Below are 27,733 nucleotides of genomic sequence, written 5' to 3' on the forward strand. Positions count from 1 at the left end.
CCATATAGTACATGCATCATAATGCACCTGTTATGCAGTTTCACCTATAGCTGTCATATAGTACATACATCATAAAGCACCCGTTATGCAGTTTCACCTATAACTGTCATATAGTATACATCATAAAGCACCTGTTATGCAGTTTCACCTATAGCTGTCATATAGTATACATCATAAAGCACCTGTTATGCAGCTTCACCTATAGCTGTCATATAATACACGCATCATAAAGCACCTGTTATGCAGCTTCACCTATAGCTGTCATATAATACACGCATCATAAAGCACCTGTTATGCAGCTTCACCTATAGCTGCCATATAGTACATGCATCATAAAGCACCTGTTACGCAGTTTCACCTATAGCTGTCATATAGTACATACATCATAAAGCACCCGTTATGCAGTTTCACCTATAACTGTCATATAGTATACATCATAAAGCACCTGTTATGCAGTTTCACCTATAGCTGTCATATAGTATACATCATAAAGCACCTGTTATGCAGCTTCACTTATAGCTGTCATGTAGTACATATGTATATCATAAAGCACCTGCTACATGTTTACTTGCAAAGAGTGCAAAAATTTTACTATTAATAAAGAGCAAGCTAAGAATGGAGAACTAGTATAAAATTAATATATTAATAATGTATTACATATCGGCTGTAATATATGTAACATATTTACAGACGATATTATTTTTTTAACCAATTCTACAACTTAACTTTTTATTGACGATAAATTATCGAAAGCTCTAAATTTTCTATTACCTAAAAATAGGTACCTGTAATTATACGTTATTGTTAGACACCTCTAGACCTGTACAACCCCTTTATTCTCATTCATAATAGTAAGGGACAGTTTGTCAACATGGCATCATCTTTTAAGCTTTCCAACAAAGCATAAAATGAGAAAAGCGCAAACCAGTTTTCCAACAAACAAGGAAAGAGTAAGAAAGCATAAACAATACACAAATATAACATATAAAAATAACTTATAATTAATTACATTATAATACCAAACAATAAAATAGACACCTATAGCTATTGTTCACTGAGAATCTCTAAGAAAAGCATTCTATATCCGATACATGATTGAGCTTGAAAATATATTTGCCATGTTTTTAGACTAGCAAGAAATCGGTCTATGGTAAATTGCAGGTGGCTAATTGTAGCAGACCATGGAATACTGTCACACTTCGATATTATCACATCTTTAGTCCATCTACTATTAAGTTCTACACATCTTTTATGGTTATTTTAACTTTAGCCTACATTTACCTTTTAAAGTAGACGCCGTAAGTCGTTTTAAACTTTCCACCCTTTTTCTCCCTCCCTAACTATTTTCTCTGGAGCCTTACTTTCATTAAAAGGATGGGAAAAGTAGGACAAAACAGCCCAGCAAAAAGTGTTCCGTTGTCAATTAATTTTGTGGCAAGTTTACCCGCGATGAATTTACCAAACACCTCAGAAACTTGTGTCTTCATCTCTGGCACTTTCTATGCAAAACATGTTTTCAATTTCCTAAATACTCATTGAACACCGATGTGTCTCACAGTACAATTCCAACCATATTTGAGGACAAAATTCCATGTGTCAAGGTCTTGCCAGAACTTCTATCATGAGATAATTTTGCTTTTCTTTGCGTAACTCCTACTGTCCCAGAATCCTTCGCAGTTTCTAGAAAACTTATACAGACAGCGGTCACTAAGTGTAGTAAAATCTTCAACCTGGCTTGCGGCTTATGAGTTCTAATTCAAAGCGTTTCGCTCTGTTTTAACTTTGAGAGTATTAACTATTCATAACCCAAGAACCTTAGCAACATCCTGCAGTAAACCATGAAGGCTATTTTTATTGCAAAGAAACAGCTGAAATATTCAATTGTTCCTTCACAATATCAAGGCTGTTGTGCTAACATGAGAGTACTGTACCTTGGGTTATTTTCAGCAGAAGACTGGCATGTGACAAATCTGCGCAGGTGCTTTATAATGTCAGTGCAAGCAGCCAATCCTGTGCGAGGATGTGATCTTATATGCTTGAGGCAAGCCAAGACATCCATGAGCAGGTACCGCTGGGTGCAGGAGAATCCTTTCTGACCACACAAGTAAACAACTTGTGTGACAAGTTATAGTCCAAAATAATTTGCCAAATAGTCCAAATAAAACCTACCTTAGCCTTCATTTGTCTTAGCAGCAACAAAATATATGTATCATTTTTGTTGCCATTTGACATAAAATTTGAGCAAACATAGATCTCGTATTATAAATTAATTTCCAAAATATGACATGAGAAATTTATTAAAGGTTGACTTGCAACAAAATTCACATCACAGTTATTTGGTATCAAAAGATTCACCATGTCTTACTCTGTTGTGTTGTAAGTGCCAAATATGTGGAAATGTGATTACAAGCTCTTAAAAGCTTGAAAACGAAAAGCCGCCATACATTGGAATCTCTTCATTTCGATGACGTAGCCACAAAATTTGGTTATCGTTTTGTCAAGTATGTTCTCATGTGAATTGAAAGGCCAATACAAAGCTCAATATAAAACTTATCGTAGTACTAGTTTATGACAAACACCTCGGGTTTTACCGAAGACCCCGTATCAAATATAGATGCTCGCTACTTTACAGTTTTGTTTCGGCTTGGTCTAATCGTCTAGTCGTAATCTGATCATGTGACCTAATACTTCGCAAATAATTTCTGCAGCACTTTTCGATTGTCACAAGTGACCAACAGGCTCGTCATGATTATCAGACAATGATATGTACTCCTTCAAGCTAAGGCTAAAAAATTAAACGAATTTTTACGGTAAGTTATAAGATATCACTGCTAAAAGTGACAGCATTACGATGACGATAAAACAGACGCGTAAGAACAATAGACATAGTTTTATTAAATGCGTGAAGTATATTTGTGAAAATATTTCGACGAATACGGTTGCAAGAAAGTGTAAACAGAAACCATCTTTCACAACTACATCGCATTTGAACCGTTTTGAAAAGAGAATCCAAACTACGGCGGTCTCGTGTGGCTGCGATTTTCTGTTCGTTTTTGAGCTTTTAAGAGCTTGTAATCACCTTTCCACATATTTTGCACCTACAACACAACAGAGTAAGACATGGTGAATCTTTTCATATCAAATAACGGTAATGTGAATTTTGTTGCAAGTCAACCTTTAAAACATCGCAGTTTAATAAGTAAAATTACCAAATCTGGTAAAAATTGTAATGAACTGTGAAAATAAAAAAAATTAAGCCAAGTTAGCCTGTGTACCTGAAACTGAACCAGAGTAACTGAAAATGTTTGTGAATTAGATAAAATATTACGTTTGGGTGAAGATTTGTTTTAGCAATCAAATAGTAGCTGTGACTAAAGGCAGGCTTACACCAATGCCTCTTTAGCCTATAATCAGCGCTAAGATTTTCACAAGGTCTCGGCTTTGTTTTTGCATCTGTCACCTCCTAAAACACTGATTTTGCACAAATACGTCTCACTTTACAAATCCAACTATATTTGAGGACATAATTCCCCTGTGTCAAGGTCTTGCTAAAACTTGTTTCATGAGAGTACTTTGCTTTTCTTTGCCCGGTTCACGCCGTCCTAGAATCCATCACAGTTTCCTAAAAAACTTACGCTGAGACGAGGTTTGTAAGAGTACCGTATTTTTCCCATATAAGGAGCACTTGAAAGCCTGAAATTTTCCAAAAGATCAATTGCATGCCCTTTAATACAGTATGCTCTGTTTTGTGTATGAACTGAGTTCTAAAATTTGTTGCGTGCCTTTGGTAGGTTCCCGGTAAAACAATGAAAACTCCTGCTAAGTGCACTATACAGCAAAAGTGTGCGCTACTAATTGTTATTTTAGGAAACCCCGTAAAATGGTATCGATAAAGTGACATGCTTGTGAGTCTCAGTTTAAACTGCAGGCAGTGGCGGGCAAGTTACGCCACCACATGAGGGTGGAGTGCATGAGCTAAGGTAAAGCCAGCCTCTATTGCTAGAGATTTCTAGAAAGCCGGCATCAATGTTGACCAGCAGCTGGATGGCGAGTCTGACTCAGACAATGATAAGAAGTAACCAGAGAATTTTGGACATTAAAATAACTTGGCTGTTTAATGCAGACCCTGAATATGAAAATTTTGTGGGTTTTGTGGATGAAGAGAGTGAATATTTTATCCAATAGAATTGATTGAGCTTACTGTTTTGCCTTTGTTGTTGCTCCTCTACATATGTTTTAAAATATTTTTTATAATATAGTGCATATATATATTACAGAAATATACATATACACATATATACAGTAGACGCTCTTATAACGTAGACCTCCCATAACGTAAATTACACATAACGTAAAGAATTTATGTAAAGTTTATGCTTTGCTTCGTACTGCGTATAAAAATTCCACATATAATTTAAAGTTTCAAGTCAGTGCAAGTTCTTAAATTCTATTTGAATTTAAGAACCCGGCGTTGCACGGGTAGTAAAAGTCTTTGGACAGAAAATTGATTTGTATTTAACAGCATATTTACAACATATTATAACAACATTTGCCATTCTAACTTTCAAACTACATATCATGAGAAAAGTGTTTTGTGTAGTTAAAATAAACTAAGAGAGAAAATAAAAACAACTGTAGAGGTTTTCAAACTTTGCCAAACAATTGTAACTTTCAAACTTTATATCACGAGGAAATGATTTTATGCAGAACAGGTTCTTTTCTTTGGAGGCATTAGACCAAGTGTAACTTCTGAGAATACATGCATTTAAGAGATTAATAAAAAAGATGTGACAGGATATGGTAGTATTTTGTAGTTGAAATTTTATTAGAACAATGTCTGCCAAAAATGGTTGAATGAAAAACTAATAATAATAAAAAAGATTGGAAACTAACTAAGTAATAATAATAGTGATAGGAAAATGAATAATGTTTAAACTTCAAACAAATATTATACTCAACTTATGTTTAAAACTGCAAGTTGAAATAAAAACGATAATGCAATCAACTTTAAAAACTTATATTATAAACTTAAAAAGTAATAAGAAGTTTATAAATGTAATAAAAGAATGAAAAAATATATATATACTTTGAGATGCATATATATGCATACTTTGAGGTGTATACATATATATATATATATATATATCTCAAAGTATATCTCAAATATCTTCTGTCTGCATTGTGGCTAAAGATCTTAAAATCTTGATATTTAAATTCTGCATGTTGATGAATTTGGACTCACGATGAATTCATCGACAAGTTTCTAATCTGGATGCTTTACCACTGAGCTAGAACGCCATAGAGGTCGGAGACGTTTTAATATATCGGATACACAATGTGTGTGCTAATTATTTTAGCCTTTAACGTCGACGAGTTACGATGCTTCTGTTCAGAAATGTTTTGGGCCCAAGTATATGCAACGCAATGCTTATTCGTCTTTTTTAGCTAGGGCTAATTTATTCGGCCCCACGATATCGACAATAACTTATCACGAACTTAAAATTTGGCGATTTGTGTAGCTGAGGCCGGTATTGAGTTTTTGGAGATTGCTTTTTGGACAGAGATAATTGGTTTATTGACCAGTAAATCCCGAAAAACTAGAAATTATAAAGAGTAAAATATGATTATGATGATGTCAGCAGTGGATAAAATGTATGAATAAAATATGCAAATAGAATATGCGGATATTACTAGAGGTAAATAAGATTAGATGTATATGTCATAAAAAATAAAAATTAACGTACCTCTATTCTCCTCTCATTGGAGCCTTGCTAGTACTTGAAGGTATTTAAAATATTTATCCCACAGGTATAATTTGCTTGTATATCGAAATGTCTCTACTATAATAAAAGTATCACGTTCATAAATTGATAAATAAAGTTTTCAAGAGCGAACTTTGTAACGTTGTCATTTTGGTGAGTAGTAGAGACTGATCTGGGTGAGTCGCTGACGTGTATTTATATGATGTACCATGCATGTAAAAAGTTATAAAAAATGGTCTAAGGGTTACTGTCATGAGCTGAACATCTGGTGCACCGATTCCCGCAGGCAACGCCAAGGCTGAGGCAATAAAATGGGACATAAACCCACCCAATTTCAAGAGTCGCTAAGCCGAGCTCCAGAAATTGCACCAATATAATTGCTGATGCATTGATGGCACCCAAAGCAAAGAGTGCTGAAAGCATCAATCCAGACGGAACCGGCCAGATTCGGAAGCATGAATCAGCCCAAAATAGCCCACTAGACTTCAGGTGACATACTGCACTGGACTAATGAATTTAATACAAAGGGCAGTCAGCTACACTCCCCCCTCCATTAATTTGACGACGAAAGTACAAATTAAGAAACAAGGTAACTACCCTACAGGATGAATTTATTTGCGGAGTTTCGTTTTCTATTTAGCTTACAACTATGAGTCGATCTAAGCTATAAATTCTTTGCTGCGTTCAGAGGTTTTCACGAATATTCATAGATTTGGAAGCTTTTGATGAACCAACAATTTGTGGTAAGTAATGAGTTTTTCACATTTACTAAATTAGTTGAATTTTACTTTGGTTCTTCGGTAAAACGCAGTATTTATTTTTTTCATTCCTACCGCTTCATTATTTGTTTTAGTGTGAAAGAGAGATTTTTCATCATACGCGCAAGCACAATGACTGCAAGGGTGGTATATGTCATTCTTAGAAGATCACCAATCATTCAGGGAGGTCTGGAAATTGAGGTAGAAGTGACGGCAGCTACTTACGGGGAGAATATATCTGTTTTAAAAAAGGAACAAAAACGCCTTTACGAGCACAAATCTTTGGCCAACCAGCAGAACTTTGCAATAGGAAGCCACGAGGAGAGTTCTGATGATAATTTCCTTACCAGCCATGTAGTAGCGAGAGAATTGCCTTTAACATCTACCCAAAACAGTGACAGCGATATAGAGCTGCTATTACCAAAATAACTAGTCAGAGAGCACAATTACACGCTAGTATTCATTTATCAAGAGTATCTGTTTAGTTTTATTGCTCTAGACAACCGCCATATAGACTAAACTGTTTATATTTACTCCATTCATTGTTTGTAAAATTTTATTTGTATTTGAAATAATTTATTTGTACACTCAAGTTTGTAATAAATTATAATATATCAATACATGAAATGAAATATATAATTTAATCATGTTTGCTGCAGCGATATCAAGGAGTTGTTGTCGATGAAGGGGTCTAGGTTGACTGGTTGCTTCTCTGCCAATATTCCTGCCTTGATGAATATTACTACTTGTCTCTAGTTTTCGTAATCGGAGTAGGTTGTTTCATTCACAATCTGCAGTAAACACAAAAAAAAATATTAATAAATGTTAAGTACAAAAACAATAGCTGAAGTATTTAATGAGAGTGATCAGTTTTTAAACAAAAGAATTAACTATAATGCAGTTAATTATGGAAAAACGTATCTGCACTGCAAATCAAATACATACCATAATGTCCAGATCAGAATCATGATCGTCCTCAACTTCAGTATTAGAGATTGATGGAGTTGATTTCAATGTAAAAAGACTAGGAGAGATTTTTTGCGATGACGAAGCCATGCCGAATAACTTGTGAAAACCTTAAATAATTTTGTAAAGTTTGATGCAATGGCAATAAAACTCGAAGCCCAGCGATGATTTTAAAGATGTTTTGGAACTCGGCTACGTTTAGTACTTCTGCCTAGCGGCTATTTTTGCGATGACGCCATTCTGCATATCTTGTGACAACCTTGAACAATTTTGTAAAGAAATGTGATGCATTGGCAATGGTGTTAGCTCAAAGCCCAGGCAATGATTTTAAAAATGTTTTGGAACTCAACTACGTTTAGTATTTATATTAAAAACTAGCCTAGCAGATAGTTTTTAATTTGATGCAGTAGTTATTCTCCCTTGTGATTAAAAATAGAACTAATTATTCACGGAATTTAATAATTCGCGGAATTGACTGTTTGCGAAATCGCGAATTTTTATAACCAACGAATATTTTCATCCTGTAGGGTATATTATAGAAAGAAATAGAAGGCAACTCCAAATAAAATATTATGCCGCTATTAGAATATTGATTAAAAATATGAGATTAAAATGAGCTCGAACTACAACTATACACAAAACAGACAAACAATCAATGTTTATGAGTCAGCTGGTCTGTGCAGGAACACAAGTTTATGAATCGGGTGATCTAAGCAAGTTTTACTGCTGACTCTTTTACCTTTGCTGGTTATGTTTGCTGCATTACTAATTCGTACTCTAACTCTTCTAACTAAACCATCCGTGCACTGTATCAACTCTAGCTAGTGGCCATTCGCGACGTATTTTGTCATCTTGCGAAACTAACACGAAGTCACCGACTGCAATGTTGTCAGTGATTTTTCGCCATTTTTGCCTGGCTTGTATGTCATGTAGATAATGATTGCGCCATTTGGTCCCGAACTGATTAGCTAAACACTGAACGACTCGCCAGCGTTTTCGCGAATTAACATCATGGTCATTGAATTTCCCAGGTAGTGAGAGAACCATTTTAGTTTTCATTGTGAGAATTTGATTAGGACTAAGTGGCAGAGAGTTAAAATCATCTGAAGCTGTGGTTAAAGGTCTGCAATTTATGATAGCCATGATGTCATATAGAAATGTGCGGAGAGCGGCACTATCAAGTCTAGTACTGTGAGCATTGAATTTAGAATGGACCTGATTGTTCTGATATGTCTTTCCCATGTACCACCCATATGACTTGAGTAAGGGCTATTAGTGACCCACTCGAAACTGTTGGTTGTGGCGAAGCGAGATACTGTATTTGTACTCTCTTTGAGAGCCTTGGAGAATTCGTTAGCAGCACCTATATAATTAGTACCTTGATCAGAATGGAACTGCCTGATAGGACCACGGATTGCGATAAAACAGCGTAGAGCATTTATGAAGGCATCAGTAGATAGATCATCTACGAGTTCGATATGAATGGCGCTTGAGGCCATGCAAGTAAAAATAACACCATATTTTTTCAACTCTTTTCGGTTCTCTTTTACGTGAAAGGGTCCAAAACAATCACTCTCGACGTAAGTGAAGGAGGAGTTTGCTCAGTACGAGAGATTGGAAGATTAGCCATTTTTTGATTAGCAGTTGGACGCCGTATTTTTCGACATGTTACGCATTGGTGTATAAACGATGCGACAATGGAATTACATCCTAAGACCCAATACCCAGAACTTCTGATTTCGGCCATGGTCATGCCTCTACCTTGGTGCATAACTTTCTTGTGACAATGATCGATCACTAGATTAGTAACGGCGGATTTCTTTGGAAGTAATATCGGGTGCGTGTTATCGTAAGAAAGGTTGGAGTTCTGAAGCCTACCACCTACTCGTATTAGATAGTCAGAATCAATTAACAGATCAAGTTTGGATAAACTGCTGTTTGACAGAATCTTTCCTGAATTTATTTGTTTATAGTCATCCGAAAAGACATCTTGCTGTGCCCATTTTATTATCTGAATTGTGGCCTAAAGCTACTTTTGAATCTGTCCAAAAGAACTCTTGTGTAATGTTTGGAAGTTTGAGATCAGATTTGAGTGCTGCTGCCATCTTAGGGGATAGAACAGCTGCTTGGAGTTCCGCACGAGGGATTGTAATTGCCTTATTTAAGGGAATAACTTTGAATTTAGCTCCTAAGAGCGTTACATGGACTTGACCAGAGCTATTCACAAGCCTAAGGTAGGAGCATTGGCCATAGCCAAGAGTACTGGCGTCTGAAAAGTGATGTAATTCTATTTGCACTATTTCACCAAAATCGGCTGGGTGTATGCAATAAGTAATTGAGATTTTTTCTAGCGAGTTCAAGTCAGATTTCCAAGAAAACCATTGTTTTACAGTGTTTTGTTCGAGAGGTTCATCCCAATCAGAGCTGCCTTTACACATGTTTTGTAAGATTTGTTTACCATGTAGAATGAAGGGGGAGAGAAAACCTAAAGGGTCAAAAACTGACACTACGGTTGACAGAATACCACGCTTTATAGTTGGTTGATTTTTATCTTGTATTGCAAAAAATCTGAAAGTGTCAGATTCAGTACACCACTTTATACCTAGAGCACATTCAGTAGGCAATGTGTTGTTAGCTGATTGCAGGTCTAGGTCCTTGATAGCTTCTGTTTTTTCTGAACTAGGGACGGCTTCTAGCGCTTGCTTGTTATTGCTTGTGATTTTGTGGAGACGAACATTGCCCTGCTTACAAATTTCAACTGCTTGTGAAATAACTGCTACTGATACCGAGTTTAGACTGAGCAACCCATCGTCAACATAGAAATCATTCATAATGAAATCTTTGGCCATTACACTGTGTGCTGTGTTAGGGTCATAGTGCGTTTCCGCTAGGTGGCGAAGACCAAAGGTAGCACAGCCTGGTCAGGAGGTGGCACCGAACAAAAGAACTGACATGCGGTATTCCGCGACCTGAGTGAGAGTTTCGTTAGTATACCATAGAAATCTGAAAAAATTTCTTATCACATTTATTTACCTTGAAAATATGGAACATTTTTTGTATGTCACACATAAGTCCTATTTGACCCTTTCTAAAGCGATGTAGCACGCCTACCAAGCGATTCATAAGATCGGGGCCTTGAATCAGATAGTCATTGAGCAATTTACCAGCGTACTTAGCACTACAGTAAAATACGACAAGGATTTTACCAGGTTTCTTTGGGTGACAAAAACCGAAATGTGGTATATACCACACATTAGAATTTGCCTCGTTTTGATTACTAATATTTGGCACCTTTTCAGCATCACCTGCCTCTACAATTTCGTTCATGAATTTGAGATAGTCAGCCTTTAGCTGCGGATTTTTCGTCAGTTTTACTTTGAGAGAATCTAAGCGTTTTAGGGTCATCAAGCGATTGTTAAGTAGATCAGGTGTGCATTTGAATGGGAGTGGCATGGTGTAGTGACTGGTAGCATCTTGTGCGATTTGAGCACTGAGTTTAGATATGAACAGCTTATCTTCATGAGACATAGATGGGCCCTGAGCAGACGTTTGATCAACAAAATCTTGCTGTAGCAGTTTGACAATATCTTGGGGTAGAGCAGAAATGGGAGCGTTAGCTTTGCATTTAAATGTTACTGCTTTAAGTTCACTGTCAATTGCTAGATTGTTTTTGAATGTGACATCTTGTGACATGTGTTAGTATCACCAACTATGCACCAACCGAGGGGTGTCCGAACTGCAAAAGGGTCTGAATCATTAGGACCAGCTACAGATTTTAGTGGGAGGAGGGCTCTGGATACATCCTAGTCAATTAGCAGGGCCACATGGCAATTTTCAAGCCTAGGGAATTCACTAGCTAGATGCTGGAGATGGGCCAAGCATTTGCTACATCAGGTGTAGGTATGTGAGACCGATTAAGGGGAATGCTGCCAACAGAGTATGCATTAGGGATAGCTATTCTATTGCTGCTATCATCTCCCGTAACCATGAGACAACCATCAACTTCACATTGTTTCACGCTGTCAACACTATTCATGGTTGACAAATTTAGAGAAGTGGATTTGCCAATTATGTTGAGGTCCCTAGCGGCATGGCTGGTTAAAAAAGTAGTATCTCACAATGTATCTAACATGGCATAGACAAGAATTTCATGTTCAGGAGTCTTTGAGTCACACAGCCAGACAGGTACAACCGTAGAGTTCAGACCAGATTTGGTGTTTGTGGCCTTACAGTTAGAAGAGGTGTTCTCACTCTTTTTGTTAGTTTGGCTAGGTGATGGCTGTGGTTGCTCTGCACTAGCATGTTGAGGGTTTGACTCCTCAGATCTAGGTGCATTGACTTCGGCAATAGCATTGTTTACTGTAGATTTAGACTGATGACTAGGTTCGGGTCCAGATTCCGATTTGGTCGTCTGCCGTAGCTGATTTACCCTGGGTGAGGGATTATTGAAGGGCATGCTAGTGCAATGCAGACCATGACACTTTTGACACTTAAACTGCTTTAGGCAGTCCTTTCTAGCATGAGAATCAAGTAAGCAATGGTAGCAGTTTTTTAGCAGAAATGTACTGACTTTTTTCAGAGCGAGAGAGCTTAGCAAATTTAAAACAGTCAGAAATTTTATGATTACTCATATCACAGTAGCCGCAGGACTTGTCAGCCGCATTGGAATTAGCTGATGTTGCATGTGAATGACAATTTGATGACCTAGCTGGTCGTTTACTTGCGCTGTTTGATTGATAGGTAGGACTCACGATTGGAGTACTGCCAGTGATAGGGTCATTAGCAATTTCAGACTCATCTCTAACAAAACTAACAAATGCTGAAAAGTTAGGGTAGCCACACAAAGTTTTGCGATATTGAAAAACTTTACGCTTCCATTTATTGGCCAGCCATTCGGGTAATTTTTCAAACATTGCATGGTTTTGGTGTGAGTTGTTTAAAATTTGCAGCTCATCAAGAGACCCCATTGCAGCTTGGCATTGAGACAAGAAATCCGAAAAGTCTTGAATGCCTGCATTGTCTTGAGATTTAATTTTGGGCCAGTTATTTAGCCTAGCACGAAATGATTCAGTTACAGCGAAACTTGAACCAAATCTTTCTTTGATCATTTTCTTAGCCTTGAGATATGCATTACTGTCACTAAGCAGGAAAAAACCGCTTATAGCTTTTTTGGCTTCACCACCAACATACTTTTTAAGGTAATGGATTCTGTCTGATGCAGGAATACCAGAATCCTCAATAAAAGTGCAAAAAGAAATTTCCCAATCCACATACTCCAAAGGATTTCCTCTGAAAACAGACGGTTCAGGGACCGGTAGTAGATTAGAATGCATGGCCTTAGCTATTTGATCTGCAATAACTGAAGTATCACTAACATGACTAATAGTTTGGGCTATATTACTAGCATTAGAAGCTCTGCTGGAGCCAATTGAGACCACACTAGGTTGAACAGATTGAGGTATTACCACCGACTGGATAGGAGTAATGACAGTATCGCCATGCTGGGACCTAGTTTCAAGCGCGCTTTCTATTTCCTCTCGCTCCTCTGGATCATATTGCTCTAGAATGTCTGCCCTAGCCCTAAGCCGCTTTTATTTAGCTACCAGTTGACTAGCCTGAAGCTCGAGTTGGATTTTATCCATTTGGGCCTTGAGTTCGGCCTGCTGAAGCAATGTTTGCAATTCAATTTCAATGTTAGCAGCGTCAATTTTGTTTCTAACTGCACGAATAGAACCTTTAGACGAAGCGTTAGATAAGCTAATTGCCTTTTCAGACCTGATGATTTTGAGGTTGCACTGAGATAGTTAATGCTGTCACTATTTATAGCCTGTTCCGCTGTTATATAATCTGACATCAATGAAACTTGCAAGAATAGAGAAAGCATAATATTATTATGCTTTATTATTCATCTTGAGGTGTTGACTGATGTTCTAAAAAAAGAATCAAGGAGATTGACCAACCAGAAGCTGAGATATAGCCAGCCAAACACAGGTCTACCAAAAAAACAAAAGTGTTTTGGTAATCATCAATATATGACGTATGAAATCGACTTGTGTGTCATTGGTCAATTAAGCCAACTAATGCGCTCTCCTATAACAATCACGGCGTTTTAATTGGTTTAATCCCTGGAAGTATAGAACAATCAAATTGGGCCTAACAATCATCGCTCCTAGAATTCCGAACCAGTCCCTCTGACGTGTAGATTAGTTTTAGCATAAAATAATTACACGCATCTATTATTTCGCAACATTTCGCTATCTTGCTAGTTCAGCTCAGTTTTGTTGTTCTCCTACTTAGCTTCCCTATTCAGACTCATCTTTAGCGTTGTTCAGATTTTTTAACTATAGCTAATAAATAGAATCAATTAAATCAATCTCGGTTATCATTTGGAATTTTCTACAAATTTTATTAGTTACATCATTTATTCTATACGCAGTTATATTATTATTTTGTATAATATGCATTATGAATATTATATAAATCATAAAAAATAATCATAGATAAGATAATAGATCAATAGAAAAATCAAAGCAAAAGTTATCGTTTTCTTTTCTTATAGCAAGAGCAGCACGGTCAAGTTAGTCTTTTTAAGATTATGGCTGTAGTGAACTTCCAGTCTGTTAATAGTGACGATAATCATGAAAATCAACTGAATGCTGCAGTAGATACACAGTAGAAAAATGATGAAGGAACAAAAAGTCCCATTCCTATTTCGTATTCTAAAAAAACTGCAATCGCGGATATCGCATATAGACTATACACGCGCCGTTCGTTGAACAGATGATCTTCGGAGCATATCCGTGGAGATCGAGTTAAAATTTGAAGCACAATAGTCAAAATCTGCTCTTCTGCTTTAAAAAATCATGACGAGGGGTTGTGGGCAAATGCCTTTACCACACAATGTTTGGATGATTTTCCTGAGAAACCAGAGCTAGTATGTAAATTATTTACTATCGCGAGAAGCGTTTCACATCTCGTAGCCAAAACAATCATTATAAGTAACGGCGGTAAGGGTGCGCAACTCCGGCACATGACCATTAAGTCGATTTTATACGTCATAGTTTTCGGGATTTTCGAAGGGTTTTCCTCTGATTCTTTATTAGGTAGACCTGTGTTTGGCTGTCTATATCTCAGCTTCTAGGGGGTCAATCTCCTTGATTCTTTTTTCAGAACATCAGTCAACACCTCAAGATAACTAATAAATCATAATAATATTATGCTTTCTCTATTCTTTAACCAGACTTCGAATTTCATCATTTTGATCAAGAGTGGGGAGCTTCATAAGAACATGTAATTCAGATTGAGCTTATAACACGACATTTTGGATCTGGGGAATGATGACAGAGTTGTTTGCATCACGGCCTGCAGCGAGCTTGTTAAATTTAACTACACAAGAGTTAATTTTCCTACAGATTCAAGCAGCTTGGACTGCAGAGCCTTTTCAGATTTACTTCTAATTCTATCCCATCTACGCAGTTCACTAATAGCGTCAGTATTATCACCTGAAGCCATGATTTATTCCACGCTGACCACCCCACAAAACAGACCCAGCCAGTCAAAGGAAAACCCTCCCAAACACACAGCGCCTCTCGCACCACAAATAAACCAAACAAGCACAAAGGGCAATGACCCAAGCCCAACAACAACGGCACCGTGAGCAAAGCGGATAAATATCCGATCACTCCACTACAAAGGCAAAAACTACAGGGACTGTTGCACTCAAGTTCAGCTTAAAAGGAACACCTAAACCTTACAATTATTAAAAATTGAAAAAGTTAAAATGCCTGGAATAGTTAAAATCGCTCACCACTGGCCACGAGTTCCGATGCTCTTGTTGTCGTATAGTGTAGATGAGGATATCCTTGAATGTTAATGTTAGTTAGAGTTTGTGATATTAGAGTTTCTGGTGCTGTGGAGGCTGCTTCGGAGATGACGTCACTTTTAGCCGGGCATATACCCAATTCGTTAGCTTCGACGCATCTTTACATCAACCTCTCCGGAGTAGTTTTTACTGTAGCTGAGGCCCATATTGAGTTTTTTGGAGATTGCTTTTTGGACAGAGATAATTGGTTTATTGACCAGTAGATCTCGTAAAAACTAGAAATTATAAAGAGTAAAATATGATTATGATGATGTCAGCAGTGGATAAAATGTATGAATAAAATATGCAAATAGAATATGCGGATACTACTAGAGGTAAATAAAATCAGATGTATATGTCATGCAAAATAAAAATTAACGTACCTCTATTCTCCTCTCATGGGAGCCTTGCTAGTACTTGAAGGTATTTAAAATATTTATCCAACAGGTATAATTGCTTGTGTATCGAAAAGTCTACTATGATAAAAGTATCATGTTCATAAATTGATAAATAAAGTTTTCAAGAGTGAACTTGGTAACGTTGCCGTCTTAGTGGGTAGTAGAGACTGATCTGGGTGAGTCGCTGACGTGTATTTACAAGATGTACCAGGCATGTAAAAAGTTGTAAAAAATGGCCTAAGGGTCTAAATAGCCTACTGTCATGAGCTGAACATTTGGTGCACCAATTCCCACAAGCAACATCAAGACAGAGGCAATAAAATGAGACATAAACCCACCCAAATTGAAGAGTCGCTAAGCCGAGCTCCAGAAATTGCACCAATATAATTGCTGATGCATTGATGGCACCCAAAGCAAAGAGGGCTGAAAGCATCAATCCAGACGGAACCGGCCAGATTCGGAAGCATGAATCAGCCCAAAATAGCCCACTAGACTTCAGGTGACATACTGCACTGGACTAATTAATTTAACACAAAGGGCAGTCAGCTACAATTTGTGTACTGATTACATACGTTATTAAAAAATATACGTCGCTGAACTTTCCATGGCGAGTGTGAATTGGAATACCTATCATATGCGTAGTAGGATTAGGTCTGTCATTAGGTATGTCATTTACAATTGTTTTAGCGCTGACTCACTCAATCATTTGTTAAAGTAATCATGATATGTTTTCGTCGTTAATTAGTCTTACTGAAGGTATGTTATGGTATGTTATTATAAAGCAACTATGCTGTGGTTTTCGTAGCTTTTTTTGCTGTTGATGAGTTATGCTAGGGGCACTGTGTTGCTGGAGTCAGTGAGCTACATATGCTTGACCAATAAAGGAAAGTATCACAACATAGCTGAAGTTGAGAGGCATTCAGTAAGATTAGTAGACCAAAATTCAGAACTTACAGCGAGTTATTTATATCCGTTATACGGTATATCTGGTATCCGTTAAAAAAAAAACGTTTCACAATGATAAAACTGATGTTAAAAGTTCAAGATTTACTAAAATACATACTAAAACTTCTTTCAGGCAACAGATAAGAAAGTCCCGGGTATGTTACACTTGTGGTGAGCTAGGCCATCTGGCAAAGCATTGTGCAGTTGGCAGGGAGACTGCGCAACAGGAAAATGGTCAGGGAGAGCGTCACCACCGGATGTTCCTTCGCAACGTCAGTAATCAGTCAGGTGCTGCCATTTATCACCATCAAAATACAAGATTGCATGATAAAAACTCTAGTGGACACTGGATGTCAACAATCTGTGCTTCTAAGTCGGCTTTGTCAAGAGTTGGGTTTGTCAAAACGTGGACCACAAAAGGTAGTAAAAATGCTAAATGGTGAAAGTACAAGATGCTGTGGTGAAGCATTAGTACATTTGTTGGCGAATAATACAAATGTAATAGCTAGATGCCTAGTAGCCCCACAGCTTGTGTGTGTTGCCCAGATGATTATTGGAATAGATATTATAACCATGCTGGGAGGAGTGTATGCTGGAAGTAATAATGATGTGCGGTTTGGAGGACAGCACTGTGCAGCAGGTGAGGTGATGGAAAATGATTCAGAGCAATTGAAGATTGATGAAAGTGAATTCACAGCTGTGTCTGATGGTGTAAAGTGGACGATGGAGTGGAAATGGGAAAATGGTGAACCTACAGTGGTAAATAAGTTCAGTGAATATGCAGTGCCCAACGATTGTAGAGAGATCTTTCATGATGAAGTAAGTCAATAGATAAGCAATGAATGGCTTGAAAAGTTTAATCCTCGTGTTCATGGCAAATCAGATGGTGTTATACCGTTAATGGCTGCACGGCAGCCAAACAAGCTAAAAAAGGTCAGAGCGGTCATGGATTATCGACAGCTCAACACTTTTATAAAGAGTAACCCTGGAATTGATGTGGCAGTGTGCCAAGAAAAACTACGGGCATGGCGTAAAAGAGACAATCAGGCTTCAATTTTGGACATGAGGAAAGCATACCTACAAATACACGTGACAGAACAATTGCAAAGATTTCAACTTGTGAAGTTCAAAGGACAAATATATGTTATGAAAAGAATGGGTTTTGGCTTGAGTGTTGCCCCTAAAGTAATGTCAAGGATAATTGCAAAGGTTCTCGCCCAAGACAGCCACATATCAGAGGGAACTGATCACTATATAGATGACATTTGGGTGGACGAAAGTGTCGTTACAGCTGAAGAAGTCAGACGGCTCTTGTCAAAGTATGGCTTGGAGACAAAAGAGCCTGTGCCGTTGACCAACTCCCGTGTGCTAGGCCTGAGAGTAATCAAAGACCCAGATAACCAGTACAAATGGTACAGAGATGGTGTAGTTTTCATATTACAAAATATTCCAACAAACCGTGAGTTATTCTCTGTGTTATGGAAGTTGATTGGTCATTACTCAATGACAAGGTGGCTGAGACCTGCCTGCAGTTACTTGAAACAACAAACTAATGAGATAGGATGGGATGAAGAGATTCCAGTTCCTGTCAGAGCGTTTGCCAAAGAAGTCATGAAGAGAATCTCGCAGCATGATCCAGTCACTGGGTGTTGGAGTGTGAGCAACGTTTCAGAAGGTGTTGTGCGGTGTGATGCAAGCAGTTTGGCAGTTGGTTGCTGTTTGAAGATAGATGGAAGTATCGTAGAAGATGCTACATGGCTCAGGAAAGTTTATGGGTCACATATCAATGTCGCTGAGTTGGAAGCAGTGATAAAAGGGCTGAATATTGCCCTGCGCTGGGAGATTGCTAAACTGAAAATGGTAACTAATTCTGCTAGTGTATATGGCTGGGTGCGGTCAATATTAGTGGATAGTAAAAGACCTAAGGTCAGTGGCCTGAGTGAGATGGTGATCAAGAGAAGACTTGGGATCATTTCCCAATTGGTAATGGAGTATCCCATCAAAATGACTATTCAGTTGGTGCCTTCAACACCTAACAAGGCAGATGTGCTAACCAGGGTCCCACAGAAGTGGCTGTAAAGCGGTCCCACAGCCCGTGCCTAGCTGTAGTGACATTAAGATAATAAAACCAGGGAAATAACAAAGCTTCATGGTAAGCATCATTTGGGAGTCAAGAAGACCCTGTATTTGGCCAAGAGGGTGTGTGGACAAGATGTGGATGAGAAGGTCATGAAGTAGGTGGTAGATTCTTGCAATCAGTGTCGGCGAGTGGACCTCGTCTCAATTAAATGGAATCACGGACGGCTGTCGGTTGACAAAGTATGGCAGAGGATGGCAATGGACATTGCGTATGTTAATAAAAGAGCTTTCCTGACCCTGATTGACTGCGGACCAAGTCACTTTGCTATGTGGAGAAGACTGCCAAATGAAACTGCTTCCACAGTAGCCAAGGAGTTGCATAGAATATTTTTGGAACGAGGAGCTCCAGACGAGGTGCTATGTGACAATGGGCCATGCTTCAGAAGCTCTGAGATGACTCAATTTGTCATGGAGTGGGAGATAATACAGGTGTTCTGTTGTGCATATAAACATTCAGCGAACGGCATAATAGAGTGCAACTACCGTACAATTAAAAGAATGTTGGCCCGAACTGGTGGTCGAGTGGAAGACATGGTCTACTGGTACAACTCACCCAACTCTGACAACATAGTTCCTGCAGCTAATGTGTATCAGTATGAGGCCCGGTTATTAGGAGCGCCTAAGGCTATTGGGCTACCAGGAGAATTGCAGGATACAAAAGTCAATCCCTATCAAGCGGGCGATGTGGTTTATGTGAAACTGAGGAACATGCAAACTGATACGACATGGAAACAAGCTAAAGTGACAAGAGTGGTAGCAGATCATGTAGTTGAAGTGGATGGTATGAATAGACACGTGGCCGATGTAAGATCTGTTATAGCTGACTTGTAAATATCACAGAGTTGTGACCGCCTGGTGACCAATGGAACTGTAGAATATTGCGTAGATGATAGTGATGACCAAACCAGTGATTTTGATGTTAGTGAGCCCAGCAATGATACTGACAATAGCGAGAGCAATGGTGACAGTGATTTACGTGAGAACGATACTTTACCTCTAGGGAGAGACAGAAGGTTACCTCCATACTTGAATGATTTTATTCTTTACTGACGTTGCAGGTACATTTATATGATCTAGAGATCAGGGGAGACTGTGAATTGGAATACCTATCATATGCGTAGTAGGATTAGGTCTGTCATTAGGTATGTCATTTACAATTGTTTTAGCGCTGACTCACACTCAATCATTTGTTAAAGTAATCATGATATGTTTTCGTCATTAATTAGTCTTACTTAAGGTATGTTATGGTATGTTATTATAAAGCAATTATGCTGTGGTTTTCGTAGCTGTTTTTGCTGTTGATGAGTTATGCTAGGGGCACTGTGTTGCTGGAGTCAGTGAATTGACTTGGAGTCAGTATGCTTGACCAATAAAGGAGAGTATCACAACAGAGCTGAAGTTGAGAGGCATTTAGTAAGATTAGTAGACCAAGATTTAGAACTTACAGCGGAGTTATCTGCATCCGTTATACGGTATATCCGGTATCCGTTAAAATAAAAACATTTCGCAATGATAAAACTAATGTTAAAAGTTCAAAACTTACTGAAATACATACTAAAACTTCTTTCAAGTATGTGTTTAGTCAACTAAATTCAATTAAGTTAGATTCAGCGTTTATGTTATACGTTTGTCGCAAACGTAAAAACTCTTCAAGTAGTACATTGTAATGTTATATTATCTTGGGCACGGAGATCATAACCACAAAATTCACTAGTCATTGTATGTACCTATAGTTACTAAGGTTAACATAGTATTTTGGCACTAATTTTAATGATGATGATTAGTACCTATAGCCTACGATATCAGCCTACATGCCACCTTTTTGCATGCCAACACTTAAATGAACTGAAATCATATAATTGTATACCAAATAATTTTGGATTGTAATTGTAGCAAAATAGACTATATTTAGCCATTACTTGCTAATGATTCCACATTTACATTTAAACACCTTTACATTTTTAATTTTCTTTCTAATTTATTTCTTCCAAAAACTTCTTTCAAGTTATGAAATTTTAAATTTACAGTTGTTTGAAAACCTTAGCAGTTGTTTTATTTTTTTCAATTTAGTTTTCTTGCTCAAAACTTTTTCCTCATGGTATGAAGTTTGGAAGTTAGTTGTTTGACAATTTTGAACGCCTTTACAGTTGTTTTTATTTTCTCTTCCAATTTATTTCAACTACACAAAACACTTCTTTCATTACCTGTAGTTTGAAAGTTAGAATGGCAAATGTTGTTATATATTAAATACAAATCAATTTTCTGTCCGAAGACTTTTTTATTACCCGGGCAACGCCGGGTAGCACAGCTAGTATATATATATATATATATTTCTCAAACTATGTAAATGTATGTAAATATAAGGGAGTGAGGAATAGCCGATACCAACAATAAATCTTACAGTAAATCTTACAGATTATCTTACAAATGATTGTTGTAAAATGTGAAAATAATTACGAATTACTAATTGGTTAGGTTTAGAAGGAAAGGTGTGTAAGCTAATACACAAAGCGACCCCTGATAGAAACTTTTTTGAAACACGCGTTCAACGAATGAAACATTCGTCTGTTGAGAAAATAGCACTTGTTAATATACTTCTAGTCGCTATTAAAATAAATGATACATAACAAAATGAAAAATATTCATACAAACCAATATGTTTTAACTTGAACTAAAAGAAATAATGTAAAAATCTTTTTAAATTTTTTTAACGTAACAAAGATTTTGTTCGTATTTAATGATTGTGGGATGCAAGGCTCTTAAATCGGCATCCAAAAAATATAATGTAGCTGGGAAAAAGTCTTCTGAGCAATTGGAATAAATTAGTAGCGAACTAAATGTAGATGTAAAATAAATAACAAGTTTGTAAACTACGAAATGTTGATGCAATGTATATCTTTTAGTAACGTATATAAACAGTATAAAAACTGCCAAATTATAAGTTCGAGATACATTATTAGCCCTAAGGAAAAACCAAAGAAGCATCATGTTGCATTAACTTAGGTCCCAAAATATTTCTAAACAGACGCATCGTAACGCATGGGCGAAGTGCTGAAATAATTAGCATGCCCATGAGGTATATGAGAACATCTTTGATCGCTACGCCGTTCTAGCTCAGTGGAAAAGTGTCCGGAAAAAGAAATTTGTTGATGCATTGGTGGTATTAGTCGCGAGTTCAACGCGGAAATTTAATATCAAGATTTTAAGATCTATAGCCGGTATATGTACACATGTACATAACTATGTATATGTACATATACAGTATATATACAGAAGACATTCCTACAATGTAAATAATCCGTTCCAGGAACGCTGGAACGGATATGTACATATGTAGTAACTAAAAGCGGGTGCAAAAGCATATAAAAATAGAACTTTACACTAATAACCTAAAAGATAATTAGTAGAGTATAAAATAAGCGAAAATAATATTAAGAATAAAATTTACTTTCTTCTTAATATTTTTTTCTATTATATATATATACTAATATATCTAGATACACAAAAATAGACCACGGATTTGAGGTTGCGCCCTATGGTACAGCGGTGTGTAAAATATGGTACTAAAAACCTCCAACCGGGCTTGTGAGCTCTACCTACACCTTAGCTTTTGCTCTGTTTCATGTGACAATGTTTACCCAGCGTTATCTTCAAGCAAGGCAAAAAGCAGAGACAGAGGCCGAAGATGAATGGGTGAAAACCAGCCAGAAGATGAATGGGTGAAAATCAACCTTAAGAAGAAACGAATGTCAGTGTAAACTGAAGCACATTAATCAAATCCTGTATATAATCAACACCTATATACAATTCACAAATAAATAGAACACCTACTTTAATTCTGGAAATAATGGGACGGAGCTTGTTGCATCCAGCGAGAAAACGCAATCGATGAGTTGTGGGTTGGATGATTAATGCAGGAACAAACATATTCGACTTGAGATAGCCCTGGAAAGTATCCTGCACTTTGCTATTCCAATAATGTCTTAGGAAGAAAAGAGGGCGTTTCTTTAACTCTCTCGACTCCGTTACGTAGAAGCAATACTGCAATACAATGTTAGCTTAAGGTTCTCTATAGAAAAATGAGGAAGGACGTGTCTAGGCCACAAGTAAAATCCTATTAATGACTAGGTTTAGACTATGGAAAATGGAAACTGTGTGAGCAGACAATCATATATTGCTTAATATCACCAGAACACTTGTTCTGTGAGCTTTCTGGTAAACATGAGTTCTTTAAACTCTGTGTTTTCACCTTCTGCTGGAAGAGATGCTTTTCATGTAAGTAACGTGTCTTCATAGTTGGTAATAGTCATTACCATGATTAGTTTGAGATACTCAAATAATAGAACATAATAGAATAAACACAGCTAATGTTACAATATCATATAATAGAATAAATACAGCTAATGTTACAATCTTATATAATAGAATAAATACAACTAATGTTACAATATCATATAATAGAATAAATACAGCTAATGTTACAATATCATATAATAGAATAAATACTGCTGTTACAATATCATATAATAGAATAAATACTGCTAATGTTACAATATCATATAATAGAATAAATACTGCTAATGTTACAATATCATATAATAGAATAAATACTGCTAATGTTACCATATCATAAAATATGTTACAATAGCACAAAACTCTACACATGAATTTTCAACAAACGAATTAAAATTTGGGTGAATGTTTGTTTCTATGTACAAACTTATTTTTAACTTGGTTGTGCAAGTAAATTGAAAGTATCATGTTAAATTAACAAATATACAAATTAACTTAATATAAAATATATCTAGTGTAGGTTGAGTAAATGGTGCTGAATATTTCTCATCACGCAGCAGTTTCGTAAATTTAAAAAAAGCTGGTATAGATTAAGCGTAACATGCAGAATAATAAAAAGAAAATTAATATAAATTATACCAAGTGTAACTTAGAGTAAATTATGCCCCATATTTCTGTCACTCATTCAACCTTTGAGTCTACATTGCTCTTCCATTAGCATGTCTCAGTGTGGCAGACTACCAAATTAAAATTCATGAGTTCCGAGTCCCTTACGAGTCCCTTACGAGTACCTTACGAGTCCCTTACGAGTCTCTTACGAGTCCCTTACGAGTCTCTTGGGAGTCTCTTACGAGTCCCTTACGAGTCCCTTACGAGTCCCTTAAGAGTACCTTACGAGTACCTTACAAGTCCCTTACGAGTCCCTTACGAGTCTCTTACGAGTCTCTTACGAGTCTCTTACGAGTCCCTTACGAGTCTCTTACGAGTCCCTTACGAGTCCCTTACGAGTCTCTTACGAGTCCCTTACGAGTCCCTTACAAGTCCCTTACGAGTCCCTTACGAGTCGGTCTTTTTTCCAACCTCCAACAGTGGATTTGGACGATAATTATAATAAATATTACATTATTAGTTTTTTTACATATATGTATAATATGTATAATTTAATTTTTTACCTTTATTTTTTACATAATTACATACAACATGTTTTAAAACACAATATGTAGTTATTTGGTGTATTCACCATTGTTATCTGAGCCTTTGCCCACATTATACAAAATACAATGTATTCTTATAGTAATGCTAGTACCCCGGCAGTCCGACACGCGATGAGGGATCATCAAGTGTGGCAATAAGCGCGAGGAATAACTATAAGCGCAATAACTCGCGTATAGTTGGCACAGACCCCAAGTGCATGGGTTCAAGCCCAGTATGATGACATATTTTTTCTCCACCTCCAAATGTGACTTTGAATAGACACAGCTCATACTGCTGTGAAGATTCCCTCCAACATTAATGCTCCAACATATTATGGTTTCGACACATACACATACTCCAACATATGGTTTCGACACAGATATTCGGTTCAGATGACAACCTGGTACCAGGTTTTGTACTCAGAGTGTGAACACAGAAAGTCAAAAAATTTACCTTTAGAATGTAGGAAAGCATTTTGACCAGCCAAAAGATAAATGCAGCCATTGTGCGTTGCCGGTTGCCACCATTGGCAACACTCTTTAGCCAATCACATCCTGAGAGCTAAAATAAGGTAAAAGATGGATAGAAGATAGCCACGGAGGGTATTGCAGCAGAACATCCCAACTGTGTACTTATACACAGCTGATTCACAAGACTTACAAGTTTACCTAAGACTGCGCCACATCTCTGTACATCACCTAAAGGATGGGTGAAGCCAACCCCTGTACATCCCATCTATAGGATGGGTGGAGCCAAGCCCTGTACATTGCTTATAAGATGGGCGGAGCCAACCCCTGTACATTGCTTATAGGATGGGCGGAGTCAACCCCTGTACATCGCTTATAGGATGGGCGGAGCCAACCCCTGTACATCACCTTTAGGATGGACGAAGCCAACCCCTATACATTACTTATAGGATGGGCGAAGCCAACCCCTGTACATTACTTATAGGATGGGCGGAGTCAACCCCTGTACATCGCTTATAGGATGGGCGGAGCCAACCCCTGTACATCAGGCTAACACTAAACTAGGCTACTCTCTATGACTAATAAATGAAGTTTTGGATGCAAGTACTTGAACCATGCTAAGACATAACGGCAAAGGCTATTCAGAGTTTTCAATAAGGTCACATAAAGGTCACATCGTAGACCTAACAGGAGTAAACACTAGTAGAAAAGGTTAGTGATTTCAACTAATGCCAAATATAGCATAGTTATAACTACAAAGAAGCACATTATGGCCTGAAATGTACTCTCTTGACTACAAAACGCTAAAACATATATGTACTGTATATTCTTGCAAATGAGCTGATCTCGCATATCAGACACCTCTGCAAATCATAACAGCAAAAGAATTTGAATTTTAAAATCGCTTTATATACGGTAATGAGGATGCTCTTGAATTCCCATGCATGGAGTGCACACGATTGAAATACACATGAGGTGCTCGGGTTCTAATTACGTTCCTCTCACATTTGTGCGTGAAATACAGTACCGTAAAATCCCGTTCAAGTCGACCCGGCATATAAGCGGAGGTCTAAAGTTTGGTTTTAAAATCCTGAATTTGACCCTGGACTGTACCTGCCGTGTAAGTCGACCCCTTTTTGTAGTTCAAATCGTTTGTTCGCGAATAGTTCAGTAGGCATCAGAGGCGGACGATGCGTAACCGAGGAACTGACATTCAAAAGCGCCATGACCAAAAACTTCTGTTCTTTTTTGTCCCGTCGGCAATATGTATAACATTTAACAAAAGAACGAGAGATGATAGCTTTATTGAAGACCACAAGGAATAAAAAACAATAGTTCATAATCGAACTGGCCCAACTTGCCAATAGAAAGAAACTGCTGCCTTTGATAATGCAAATGCTTTTAACAGAGAAGCCAATCCTCAAGACGGATTTCTGTTAAAAATCGTGATTCGTGTACAAGAAAAAGGATGGATAGGAAGATGATAGTTAATGTGTCAAATGGGTTACCCAAGTGTGAGCTTGGGAGCAGATACTACAAAAAGCATTAAATTAGAAGAAAACACGTTATTCTAGAAGAGAATTTAAGCGATGACAATTTGAAAGGTGAAGAATGGGACTTTGTGTTTGATTCATTTCATGTTGAGCAGGATTAATAGTATTTTACTATGTTATAAATAAATCCTTATATGCCATATCATGTAATTTTGATTTGCGATGGTTTGTTGAAGTAGAATTTTACTAGAATTCGTGTCATGAAAAATGTTACCGCCGTATACATGTGAGTCAGGGATGGATTTTTAAGCACGAAATTTAGGGGTCAAATTTTTTATTTATATATCGGATTTTACATGGTAATTTTTACGTAAACTGGATACGAGGACTAATTAGACATATGTGGCTTAGTCTCACAAATATATGCATGTTGAACACTTCTGCTGATTTGCCATTTCTATAAAAATCAAAATGTCACCAAAAATGCAAAATTCATTAAAATCCACATAAACATAAACACCAAAAATGGGCCAGCGATGGCAGCTTTTCATGAAGGCAGGGCGCCGCAGGTACTCTTCCTGCTCTCACCTTGATGTCTCGTGTAAGTTGGCTGAGTGTGAATGAGGTATAAAGGTTAGAGGTCAGGGAAGCAATGACACGCTGGGACAGGTGATGCCAGTCTGTTTTTCTGATGTCTGATCTAATCTGATGTCCAAACATCAGATTTGATACCTGAAGTTTGCTTAAAATCCTCTTCATCAACTGGCATACCTGCTGGACAAAAGACTTTCAACAACATCTAGTGGTGAAAGAGGGAAATATATACATCCACCCCAAATATACCTGTCATAAGTTATCGTTGTGTTTGGAATGCAGTCTCTATGGTACAGTATTTTGGTGCTGATTAGCAATCACTGTGTTTCCATGACGCGCATAATTCGCAAATTTTAGTCAATCCGCGAGCTATCCGCATCATGGAAACGGCATGAATCCGTAAGCTAAGCGAAGTTTGCAATTCGTAAAACTTTATCGAATCCATCGTGCTTGCGAATCATGGAAACGGCGCTTTTCGGCCCTCCCATCTTCATCTTCGACTTCTAGTTTCGACTGTTTAACTAACTTTCGTAATGCTAGTAAATAGAAATATTACACTGCATTCTTGTCTACCATCTTTGTTATCTTGTTCGTGATTGACTGCAATAAATCCTATCGCTGTAATTGGGAAATACCACACTTTGTGATTACGTCCTAGCTAAAGCAAAAAGTTTCCTCCGCTGTGTTGATCAGGCTATAGACATGAAATAAATTGTGTGGCAGGCCCGAAATTCATTAGGTGAAAGTAAGGAGCTTACAGTTAATGATTTTTTATTAGTGTAGCAGGCTAAAATACGGTTTTCTGCTAAATAGTTGGTCTGTAAAAAGTATCGCAAGTTTCAGATTTTTAAGAAAAGATCGGC

At 37.4% G+C, this 27,733-nt stretch overlaps 1 protein-coding gene across 1 annotated transcript in view; it reads right to left on the reverse strand.

The window, feature by feature from the left end:
• Window positions 1–27,733, reverse strand: part of LOC137400792 (telomerase reverse transcriptase-like) — a 63,726-nt gene that overhangs the window by 14,644 nt on the left and 21,349 nt on the right. Inside the window, exons 8-11 of the mRNA XM_068087130.1 lie at window positions 26,865–27,047; window positions 24,770–24,877; window positions 22,661–22,870; window positions 1,948–2,092 (exon numbers count right to left, since the gene is read on the reverse strand). Coding sequence (XP_067943231.1) covers window positions 1,948–2,092; window positions 22,661–22,870; window positions 24,770–24,877; window positions 26,865–27,047 — 646 coding nt within the window. The remainder of the gene's footprint in view (window positions 1–1,947; window positions 2,093–22,660; window positions 22,871–24,769; window positions 24,878–26,864; window positions 27,048–27,733) is intronic.

Source organism: Watersipora subatra, chromosome 7, assembly GCF_963576615.1.
Source record: "Watersipora subatra chromosome 7, tzWatSuba1.1, whole genome shotgun sequence".
NCBI classification, from domain to species: Eukaryota; Metazoa; Bryozoa; class Gymnolaemata; order Cheilostomatida; family Watersiporidae; genus Watersipora; species Watersipora subatra.